General features: G+C 44.9%; 1 protein-coding gene across 4 annotated transcripts in view; it reads left to right on the top strand.

Annotated features, from left to right (window-relative positions):
• slc12a3 (solute carrier family 12 member 3) overlaps positions 1-12,434 on the top strand; it is a 143,158-nt gene that overhangs the window by 44,319 nt on the left and 86,405 nt on the right. For all 4 annotated transcript variants that reach the window (XM_072518420.1, XM_072518421.1, XM_072518419.1 and 1 more), the window contains 4 exons: positions 1,784-1,895; positions 3,337-3,467; positions 5,617-5,701; positions 8,646-8,800. In XM_072518420.1, the coding sequence (XP_072374521.1) occupies positions 1,784-1,895; positions 3,337-3,467; positions 5,617-5,701; positions 8,646-8,800 (483 nt within the window). The remainder of the gene's footprint in view (positions 1-1,783; positions 1,896-3,336; positions 3,468-5,616; positions 5,702-8,645; positions 8,801-12,434) is intronic.

Raw genomic sequence — 12,434 nt, 5'->3', positions numbered from 1 at the left:
CTGTTTGTGGATGGGAAGTTCGCGAGTCTGGGAGCGCTGACCGAGAAATATGGGTTGCCCCAAGGGAATGCATTCAGGTATATGCAACTGAGGGCTTTTGCGAGGCAACAGGTGAGGGAATTCCCGCAGCTCCCGACACAAGAGGTGCAGGACAGAGTGATCTCAAAGACATGGGTGGGGGATGGTAAGGTGTCAGATATATATAGGGAAATGAGGGATGAAGGGGAGACTATGGTAGATGAACTAAAAGGGAAATGGGAAGAAGAGCTGGGGGAGGAGATCGAGGAGGGGCTGTGGGCAGATGCCCGAAGCAGGGTAAACTCGTCCTCGTGTGCCAGGCTAAGCCTGATTCAGTTTAAGGTATTACACAGGGCACATATGACTGGAGCACGGCTCAGTAAATTTTTAGGGGTGGAGGATAGGTGTGCGAGGTGCTCAAGAAGCCCAGCGAATCATACCCATATGTTTTGGTCATGCCCGGCACTACAGGGGTTTTGGATGGGGGTGACAAAGGTGCTTTCAAAAGTAGTAGGAGTCCGGGTCGAACCAAGCTGGGGGTTGGCTATATTTGGGGTTGCACAAGAGCCGGGAGTGCAGGAGGCGAGAGAGGCCGATGTTTTGGCCTTTGCGTCCCTAGTAGCCCGGCGCAGGATATTGCTAATGTGGAAAGAAGCCAAGCCCCCGGGGGTGGAGACCTGGATAAATGACATGGCGGGGTTTATAAAGCTAGAGCGGATTAAGTTCGTTCTAAGGGGGTCAGCTCAAGGGTTCACCAGGCGGTGGCAACCGTTCGTCGAATACCTCGCAGAAAGATAGACGGAATGGGAAAAAGAAGGCAGCAGCAGCAGCCCAGGATCGGGGGCGGGGGGGGGGGGGGGGGGGGGGGGGGGGGGGGGGGCGGGGGGGGGGGGGGGGGGGGGGAGGAGGAACCAGAAGGACTCTCAGGGTTGTTAATATATACTGTATAGTATGTATAGGTCGTTGCTACAGATAATTATATATTGGACTGTTAAATTATATTTTTGGAGAATGTTACTTGTGACAAGGCAGTTGCCAATTAGGGTTAGTTTTCATTTTTGTTATTTATTATTTATTCATTTTTTGTTTATAAAATAGGTCATTGTTATTTGTGTTGTTATAATATTGTGTAAAGGATGCACAATGTACTGTGTTGGTTGACCAAAAATTTTCAATAAAATATTTAATTTAAAAAAAAAAGATTATCAAGAGGATTGGGATAAAGGAATTCCATTCGTACTGTTTGCAATTAGGGATGCACCGATGGAGTCAACCAAATTCAGTCCTTTTGAACTAACTTTTGGTCATGAGGTATGAGGACCACTTTAAATTGATTAAGGAAAAGTTGGTGAGTGAGAAGTCAGAACTTACATTATTGGATTACGTGTCAAATTTTAGGAAACGATTAAATAGAGCAGGCAAATTGGCTAGACCGCATTTAAAAGGTACACAACATGTGATGAAACCGATAGCGGACAATAAATCCAAAGTTCGTAGTTTTGCCTGTGGAGATAAAGTTTTAGTATTGTTAGCAGTTTTGCTTTAAAAAGTACTTTTAGATTCTGCTGCACCATACCTGTAGAGTAAGCCGTGTGCTCCCCATACCACAATCTATTCGAAGTTGTGCGTCAGGTGAACTCCATGATACACTTTGGGGCTCTCTGAACCCTGGCCCACAACAATAGGGGCAGAAAGAAATAATGCTGTGATTTTTCCAGTGTTTTCTGCTGCAAAGAATACCCTTCCCTCTTTTTCTGTTTCGTAGGCACAGGTTGGCTTCTTCTTCATTATCATGATTTCCTTGGCAAACTACATTGTGGGGACCATTATCCCAGCATCAAAAGAAAAGCAGGCCAAAGGCTTCTTCAATTATAGAGGTACCTTATTTTCCAGCTACATTTTCTTAATGCCAAACCATCTTTAATTATTTCCTCTAAATAAACATGGTCAGTTTAATAAGGAGCGTTGTGGCACAGCGGAGCACAGCCTTCCTCTCCACTCCTCTCCATTGCTCTGCAGGTTCCGTGTTCAATATGGAAAGTTATAGCTGTACTCCCTGCTCTGGATTAGGGAATGAGAAAATTGGAGCTGTTTCCTGCTGCTAGCTGCTGTACTGTGAACTCAGTTGGAAATGGAACATGTGGTTATTGAGTGAGGGTGGGGTTTGAGTTTGGTTCTTCATGATAAATAAAGTCACCATAGTCTCAGATGACCATAGGCTGCTTTCCCCTTTGAGGGGGGTGTTGTGTTGGTGTTTCGATACACAAATGATCCAACACGGTTGTAGATGGTACAACTCTGTTTTATTGTCTTAAACAATAACAACTAATAACTGCTGGCTGAGGTTTGTGCTTCACCAGCTAACCTGTGGACCCAGCCCTTTCCCGATCTTGGTGAGGCACTCAGCACATGGTGTATGTCTGAGTGGCACGCTGTGAGCTCTGTGCTCTGAGCTATCTCCTGGTAGAATGAGCGGGAACTGTGGTGTTCCCTGTTTTATAGTGCGTGTGCTCTCACTGGTGATTGGCTGCGATGTTGTGTGTGTGTTGGTTGGTCCAACTACCTGTCCATCAGTGTGTGTGTGATTGCACCATGATATGCGAATGTGGATATCATGACAGGGGGAGAGCTGACTGGTGGTGATTTAACCTGAGGGTCACCACACATCAGGTGAGGTGCAAAGTTGAGAAGGCGGGGCCTTAATAAATAACTTCAGCCACTACGGGAATTGAAGCCGTGCTCTGCATCATGAGCCAACTGTCCAGTGAACTGAGCTAATCTGGCTCTTCAGGGACAAGTACTCTGGCAATGTCACTGCCTAAGCTGGCAATTGAGGAATTGCCACGGGGGTAAAATACAGAGGGTAGCCAGAATCCATGAAACATGACCTCCACATGAGGTCTTTGAGAGAGGAGTGGAGAAGAGAGGAGCAGCATGGTAGGGGGTTAACTGTGTAACATTTTAAGGTTTGGATTTAAAACGTCTATTCTTACACTAGAATGTTTTGATGAATGTGACTCAAATCAAATACAATGTTAAACACATTATTATCTCTATTCACTCCTCCTGAGGAAGAGAAAACAAGAGGCACTGCAGAATAAAGCAGTATTGACCAATATAGGGAACATTGTTTCTATTAGCATCCATTAACTTAAAGCTGCAGAAACTGAGTTTGTTTAAATTGTTTTAAACTTGATGTCTGCACCCATAATTGTTTTAAAATGATGTCTGGTTGTGAGCAGATGTGAGGTGAGTGGTTTAGTTGAGACAATGGTGCCCACCTCTCCTGTTCACTGTGATGCTGATTTTGTTTTGCAGCTGACATATTTGCCCAAAACCTTTTGCCTAACTGGCGAGGAGATGATGCATCGTTCTTCAGCATGTTTTCCATTTTCTTTCCCTCTGCAACTGGCATCCTGGCAGGTGCGAACATCTCTGGTGACTTGAAGGTAATTCAAAGCTCTCTGAATGAATAGGTAGGTTTTCTTCCAGTCTCTGTGCTCTGAAGTCAGTGCAGTTATAAAGCAGGGAAATCCCATCTGTACTTCCAGCAACGCTTTCGCCTACATTCCCAATGACTGGAAATATATTTATTGGGACTAATAATGATTGTTGAATGAAGGAGCATATTTGAGAATGTTGTGTATTAAAAGGAGCTGTAATCATTTTAATTAACAAAGTTCTGAAGTATAATCAATGAAGATAACTGTGCACTTTAGTAGCGCTTATTTTTCTTGTAACTTGTTTTCTGATTTAAATTTTTTATTCAGCACTGCCCCCCCAATCCCCCCCAATGCATCATGTGACAAGACAGTCAGATTGGGACCAGTTACATACCGGAGATAATGCAATTTGCTAATATTACTGGGGAGCAAGTATTGGGTTCATAAAGCACCAATCCCCAAACTTGCTTCTAAGTTTATTTGTTTCAGTTCATCAGGCGATGAACGGGAATGTGGACAATTAAATTCTCTTGTCCCTCTATGACAGTATTAAAATGCCATCATTTAAAAAAAATTGGGGCTCTGAATTAATAAAAGCAAAGTAAAGTTGCCATAGTCCCAAATGACCATAGGCTGCTTTCCCCTTTGAGGGCTAGAGCAGACTGGCGCTGATTTACTCTGAGGATCACCACACCTCAGGCGAGGAGCAATGTTGAGAAGGCAGGCTTTCATGAATAACCTTAGCCAATGTGGGGATTGAACCTGCGCTCCTGGCTTCGCTCTGCATCACAAACCAATGGTCCTGCCAACTGAGCTGGAGGAGAGTTCCCTTGCAATCTGATGCCCTTGCCTTCTTGGTAGAGGTCACAGGTTTGGAAGGTTGTAAAATACACCTTCATGGAATGAACAAAGTTTATTGGGAGAGTCGCAGTAAAGAGAATGAAAGGTTTGGAAAGTAAAAGTTGGAGCTGCCAAAAGAGACAAGGCTCATTGGAAGCATGAGAGAATCAATCTTATGTTGGATTTTCAGGCCGATTAGACTTGGTCTGACCCTAGCTCCTTTAAACTAGAAACCAGGTCCAAGTCTAACTCTAATTGTAATGGAAAAATTACACATTTGTTCTGAAATTTCCACCTGGCCGAGGACTAACCATCTACAATAAAGAATATTTGCTCCATTTTTGAAATGTTAGAAGTTTAAGTGAAGCTCGTGAAGCCTGGCCTTACCTGACTCAGTTAGACACAGCCAAGGTGGGTGACTTTAACACTTGAACACATAGAACATAAGAAAAGTAAAGTCACCATAGTCCCGATGACCATCTCCCTTTGAGGGGGAGAGCTGACTGGTGGTGATTTAACCTGAGGGTCACCACACCTCAGAGGTTGAGAAAGTTAGGAGAAGGTTACAAACAGTTTGGCCAAACAAACATGTTCCTTTTTTGTTAATACCTACCTCATCGCTCACCATTTTAAGATATCACTTGCTCCTTTTCCAGAAACATATCTAGTTGTTCCACTTTTAGCTCCGTAAACCTAAGTCAGAAGCTACTATGAAAGATTGACTCTGTGCTCTTCATATTGCTGCCTTTAGATGGTTTACATCACAAATTTAATATTAACAGGATATGATTTAATTCATTTTGTTTAAATGTACACTAAAATTAATTAGGTAAACAGAACAAATAATGGGTTTACTCCCTCAACTGTGGCTGCAGTGGGCATCATGTTCAAGATGCATTCCAGCAAGGCTTCTTGGATAGCACCTCCCAAACCCGTGAACTCTACAGAGAAGGATAAGGACATCACATTGCAAGGGAACTCTCCTCTCAAGTCACACACCAACCTGACTTGGAAACATATCTCCGTTCCTTCACTGTTGCTGGGTCAAAGCCCAGTAATGTCCTATCTAAGAGCACTGTGGGAATACCTTCACCACAGAGACTCCAGCAGTTGAAGAAAGTCATACCTTACCACCTTCTCACATATAATAAATGCTGGCCTTGCCAATGATGCCCAAATCTCATGAATGAATAATGGGAATTAAAAATTAAATACCTGTGAGTATTAATTCACCAGATGAATGCCTTATTCTTCCTGTAGTTAATAACCTCCTTGTATACTGCATGGCCTCATTCCCATTGCATTGTACTTGTAGGATCCTGCTATATCCATTCCGAAGGGAACCTTGTCGGCCATTTTCTGGACAGCCTTTTCCTACCTTGTAATCTCTGCTACCATTGGTAAGTTCTACGAAGCAATTACCATTTATTACTGCCACATTGTTGTGCAGCTCTACAAGTCTCTCCTGGCTTATGAAAAATATATAGTCCACTCTTTGGATTCGTAATTGCTTATTAAAAATAATTGGATTCCAGGTTGCAGTGTTGGATAATTTATTTTTTTAATGCATAAACTGGACATCATTGCCATTTATCAAGCACCTATCCCGAGCACAGGGCTAAATCGCTGGCTTTTAAAGCAGACCAAGGCAGGCCAACAGCACGGTTCAATTCCCGTACCAGCCTCCCCAAACAGGCGCCGGAATGTGGCGACTAGGGGCTTTTCACAGTAACTTCATTTGAAGCCTACTTGTGACAATAAGCAATTTTCATTTCATTTTCAATTTTCATTTCAACAGCAATATCCATCTTCAACACAAGAAAAAAGTTGTAATTATTTAGCTCTCATAAATACTTCAAATCACCTCACAGGCAATGGATTGCATTTACATTATGGTGTTTCTGTTGTGTGGGCAAATAGCCATTTTGCACATAAATCTCACCAACAGCAATTTGGTAAATGTTCAGATCATCTGTCTTTTTTGTGTGGGTTGAGGCAGAAATGTGGTCCAGGACACTGGGAAACCTCACTGCGTATAATACAAAAGGAACATTTAGGTCCACCTGAATATGCAGACAGGGCCTTCATTTAACATTTCAATCAAAAATTGGCATCTCCAATGATGTGGTACATTTAGTATTGCACTGATGTGTCAGCCTAAATCATGTTCTCAAGTCTCTGGAGTGGGGCTTGAACCTATGACCCACGATCTCAGAGGTAAGAGTGCTGCCAATTAAACTAAACCAACATAAACCTAGAAAAGACCAAATGGTACAAGTATAAGAACACTTAACACGTTTATGTAAAATATTCCCTTGTCTAAATTTTCAACCTGTTGAAATGAGAATGGAATTTGCCCAGTCAAATACCATGCAGTGCACCAAATCACCATCTGAACCTCAACAATTGTTTTAAGGCCAGTGTAACACATTTTATGAGAAGGAAAAGCAGCATAACGTGACAATGTGGCCCAGATCTTCCGATCTCTGGAAACTTGGAGACCTAGAAGATGTGCTACAGGATCACCTCGAAAGTCTCAATCCAAGGACTCCAGGGAGATACATGGGAAGGGTGAACTTCCAGTGGGTGATACCCCTGCTCCCTGGGATCTTCTGAAAAAGCCTTCAACTCTGAATTAGAGTCAGAGATTTCGAACAGCTCCGGCTTACTTACCTGGATAATTCCTTTGGAAATGTTGGACAGAAAAAAACCCAGTCCAATTCCTGGGTAACTGTACAACTGAGCTTCCCAATCACTCTCACTTACCACCTGACAAAACCACTCCCCCCCCCCCCCCCCAACCATACTGATCTGACTAGCCTCCGTCATCTGACTTTCCTCCACACCCAGCCCTCCCCGCCAGATCTGACCTAACTAGTCCCGACGTGACTACCCCTCCCAACCCAACCAGTCTATCCTTCGACTCACCTACCCGCTCAGCCATCTGCCACTTTACCAGCCTGCAACTGTAGCTCCTCACCCACAGACCTTGTCCACGCAACCCACTTATCTTTCCCACCCCCTACCCTTTACCATCCTACCCTCTTAGCCACTTACCCCTCTCCAAAGCTTTTCAGAGAAGCTTTGGGAAATTTAGATTCTTTACTTCCAGAATACGGCAGCCAGTGCCATAAAAAGGGAGCGTGGTTTTTGAGCAGATTCTCTCCACTGCTCCCTCCAAGGTTTCTTGCATTGATTTGATTTCTGCACGGTACTCCATTGGAAGATTGTCCTGAAAAATCAGACGGTGGTAAGTGTGTATTTTTTTCTTTGTCAGATCAAGATCTAAATAGGGGCCCTGACCCAGAGCAGAAGATTCTGGCTATTGTTTGCAAGTGCTATTATCACATGGTTACACTTCAAGAGACCACATGCCAATTTTCTCGTAGTCTGTTTTGCTTCCGGGTGCTTATACTTGTGCCTGTTCTTTGCTGTAATCTTTTTTATTAAATGGAAATGTGGATTTGTAAAACAGCACAAATGCAGGGCAGCACGGTGGCGCAGTGGTTAGCATTGCTGCCTCACGGCGCCGAGGTCCCAGGTTCGATCCCAGCTCTGGGTCACTGTCCGTGTGGAGATTGCACATTCTCCCCGTGTTTGTGTGGGTGTCGCCCCCACAACCCAAAGATGTGCAGCCTAGATGGATTGGCCACACTAAATTGCCCCTTAATTGGAAAAAATGAATTGGGTACTCTAAATTTATTTTTTAAAAACAGCACAAATGCATGCCTGAATTTTGTACAAATGGTAAACGCCAGAGAAGTGTGTCATCATTGACATTGGCAGCAATACAAAGATCTTCAACCAATCACATCTTTTGAACACCATATTCAATGAGGAGAGGGAAGAAACCATGTGACTGGAGTGTAGAACTGTATAGATGTCAGACATTTCAAATCTGTGCACTAGAATTCTGATACTTTCTAACCCTGTGCTGCAATCTTGGTTCTGCGTGAAAGTGTTCTTAACATTCACTTCTACTACCAAAAACACCAAAGACGGTTCCTGGTGGAGCTCTGCCCCGCCCTTCCTCCACAGCCCCTCCTAGGGGCTGGTTTAGCGCAGTGGGCTAAACAGCTGGCTTGTAATGCAGAACAAGGCCAGTAGCGCGGGTTCAATTCCTGTACCGGCCTCCCGGAACAGGCGCCGGAATGTGGCGACTAGGGGCTTTTCACAGTAACTTCATTAAAGCCTACTTGTGACAATAAACAGTTATTATTATTAGAAAAGATAACTGCTTCCCATACACTATCTTTAAAACTAGATTCTTTGGCGAGGATATGACATCTCTTAGAAACTGATTAAACAAAGCTTTAATATAGCTCATTCCACCCTTTATTTTAGGATCTTGTGTAATACGTGATGCCACTGGAAGTTTGAATGACACCATTCCAATTGGGTCAATGGATTGTGAGGGCCTTGCCTGTGGCTTTGGATGGAACTTCACTGAGTGCACACAGGCTGGCACTTGTAAATATGGACTTAGTAACTACTACCAGGTAAAAAAAACGTGGCAATGATTGTACGTTCAAATGTGGATCAGCAATTATTTTAAATTGTATTTTTGATTTAAAAGCTCCAGAGTGGGGAATTAAGAATACAAAAGGGTCAGTTCAAACTCTTTACAATGGGAGTAAATGGGAGTTTGTGTTGTACATTGCCTTTGCTCAGTTCGAATGGTTTTGATATGTAGGAATTATTTATAATAGCATTGAATGGGAATAAGAATTGAGACATTGAATATGCAAACTGTTGAAATCTATGGGATGTATTCTGGGAATTTGGAATTTTGTGCATGGCAGTGGGTGGGAAATGGTTTGTCCCATTGAAATTCTATGCTCTAAAGACAATCAGGTTTCCACCTCTGTAGTTATGTTATTTATATTTTTCAGCTTGGGGAGAAAATGTCATTGCTGGATGGAGCTAAGAGTTTCAGAGAGAGTTTTTGAGAAGGTTTTGGAGAAGAGTTGAAGTCTGATTTGACAACTCTTTTTAGTCCACAAGTAAAGGCAGTTTTCTACCCCAGTAGGATAGTTTAAAAAGGGTAATAGTATTTTAAAGCAGGGCAGTCTTGTCTGATGACAAGGAAGAAGCTGAAACATGGCAGGTGAACCAGCTTTTTGAAGACCTTTAGCCGGAGTCTGCAGGGGTTCTAACAGGCGTCCAAATCTGTTGTGTAAAGCATGTTGTTACGAAACCCTGAGCTAGTGGTCAATTCCATCCCTACAGGCCCCAGAGTCCCAACACAATCTCAACCAATTTTTGTACCAAGTTTCTGAGATCCTTGGCCCTTGACTTACAGGCATCAGATTTGCAAGTGAAACGCAACAACTGATTATTTATAGCAACAATAGATATAAAACGTGCAATAATTATACTGGAAAAACAGCCAGCTAATCGAACAATGAAATGAAATGAAAATTGCTTATTGTCACAAGTAGGCTTCAAATGAAGTTACTGTGAAAAGCCCCTAGTCGCCACATTCCGGAGCCTGTTCGGGGAGGCTGGTACGGGAACAGGCGTAATCTACTATTTCCTCCCTTTTACTGTCTCACCCTCTACCTTAACACATAAGACATACACATGCAGAGGGAGGGGGAGGGGGAAAATAAAAGAGGATTAATGTGAGGTGGAAGATGAGTGCTCTTGCTTCAGATGTTGAAGTTGTTTTTTCAGCTGATTGTCCTTCCAGGATGCAGAGTGATTGGGAACCATTGGTTGGATGACTAATGAAGATCTACCCCCAGACTGCGGGATTCCCTCTGAGGAGTCACTTTCATTTTTAGTAACCTGGGCCTTCACTCAGAAGATGCGCCACAGGCCTGTGTAAATCTTATTTGTTTGAATCTCCAACAGAATGTTCCCTAACTTCCTGTAGGATGTAGGAGGTAAGGGATACAACTAGTGTCCCCACTGACTATACCTGCAGGAAGTGCACCCAACTCCCACTCCTCGGAGGGAACTGTAGCTGGATGAATTTTGGATCATCTGGGAGGCAGAGGGGGTGATCGAGAGGAGTTACAGGGAGGTAGCCACACCCAAGGTTCAGGACAAGAGTAGCTGGGTTACAGTCAAGGGAAGGAAAGGGAACAGGCAGGTAGTGCAGGGATCCCCTGTGGCCGTCCCCTTCAAAACAAGTATACTGTTTTGGATGCTGTTTGGTGGGGGGGGAACCGACCTACCAGGGGAAGGCCATAGCGGCCAGGTCTCTGGCACTGAGCCTAGCTCTGTGGCTCAGAAGGCAAGGGGGGAGAACAGAAAAGCGACACTCCATGATTAGCGGAACGGATAGGAGTTCTGTGGTAGCGAACGAGACTCCCGGAAGGTATATTGCCTCCTGGGTGCCAGGGTCAGGGATGTCTCGAATCGAGTCTACAGGATGCTTAAGGGGGAGGGGGAGCAAACCGAGGTTGTGGTGCACATAGGCACCAACGACATAGCTAAGAAAAGGGTTGAGGTTTCCAGTGGCAGCCATAGAGTGAGTGGCCGCATATTTGGTAGCACCCGCTCATAGTGGTCTTTTTGTGCCCTTTACCCTGGATGGTAGCAGGAATTTTGGAGGAAAAAGGTGCAGAAGTGAGAGCAGAAGAGAGTGACACTTAGATTATGGAGTGGCAGACCAGAAGTGCCTGGAAAAACAGCAAACCGCAGACTGAGTCGGGTGAAGAGCTGGCAACACACGCGGAGATGGCGGATGGGCAGGGGTAGGATCCGGCCCTGCTGGCCCAGTGGTCGAAGGAGCAGTTGGTGAGCTTCTTGAATGAGAAGTTCACCCAGCAGCGGAAGGAAAGTTTGGGGGACCTGGCCGGGGCAGTGGACACAATCAAGGCAGTGGTTGACCGCGTGGAGACGAGACTGGCAGCCCAGGGACAGGCGATCCAGAGGTTGGAGAGCGGGTAGGGGAGCATGAGGAACAGTTCACCTCGATGGCAGTGGCGATAGGACTGATGTGAGACCAGCAGAAGCGACTGCTGGAGAAAGTGGACAACTTGGAGAACCGTTCCCGTAGGCCGGAGGGGAGCGAAGGAACGGATGCTGGTGCGTACGTTGGGAAGATGCTGCAGAAGCTGCTTGGGGAAGGTGCATTTGACCAGCCGTTGGAGGTGGATTGAGCTCACAGGGCACTGATGCCCAAGCTCCAGGGGGGGCGAGTCGTCGAGGGCGTTGGTGGTATAGTTGCTTCGGTTCCTGGACAAGGAACGTATCGTGAGGTGGGCCAGGCAGACGAGGCGATGCACCTGGGTAGGCATCGAGATTAAAGTGCATCAGGACCTGGGGGCAGAGCTGGCGAAGAGGAGGGCGAGCTTTAATGAGGTCATGTCGGCCCTGTACAAGAAGGGCGTTACGTTTGGTCTACTGTACCCCGTTCGCCTATGGGGGCCAGGAGTTGTACTTTGGCTCAGCGGAGGAGGCAGTGGACTTCATGAAAGTGATGAATAAGGGTAGGAAATCGAATGAAAGGAGAACCGTGGGATGGAGTAGGTACATGAACCATGACAGTTAGAGTTTATGCTTGAGGGGGGATAGAGTCTGTTATTGTGGGGTTTTTGTGTGTGTTGGAGCTCTTTGTTTAAAATGTTAAAATTATAAATGCCTCACTAAAATATTTTCTAAAAAAAATATAATTAACAAAAAGAAATAAAAGAAAAGGGATGAGGATATAAAAAGTGATTTTAGGGAGTTAGGTTGGAAGCTAAAGAGCAGGACGAGCAGAGTAGTAATCTCAGGATTACTGTGCCACGTGCAAGTGAGGTAAGGAACAGAGAGCGAGTGCAGCTGAACACGTGGCTGCAGGGCTGGTGCAGGAGGGAGGGCTTCAGATATGTAGATCATTGGGATGCCTTCTGGGGAAGGTGGGACCTGTACATTAGGGACGGGTTGCACCTAAACTGGAGGGCACCAATATCCTGGGCGGAAGGTTTGCTAGAGCTCTTCAGGAGGGCTTAAACTAGTTTGGCAGGGGGACGGGAACCAGCGCTATGGATCAGAGGATAGGGTAGCTGTTGAACAGGCAGAAATAGTATGCAGCAAGTCTGTGAGGAAGGATAGACAGTTGATAGGGCAAAGTTGCACTCAGTGGGATGGGTTGAAGTGTGTCTGTTTCAAGGAGTATCAGGAATAAGGGAAAGAGTA

The sequence above is a fragment of the Scyliorhinus torazame genome, chromosome 10 (assembly GCF_047496885.1).
Source record: "Scyliorhinus torazame isolate Kashiwa2021f chromosome 10, sScyTor2.1, whole genome shotgun sequence".
Lineage (NCBI taxonomy): Eukaryota > Metazoa > Chordata > Chondrichthyes > Carcharhiniformes > Scyliorhinidae > Scyliorhinus > Scyliorhinus torazame.
This window is presented reverse-complemented; position numbering and strand designations above follow the sequence as displayed.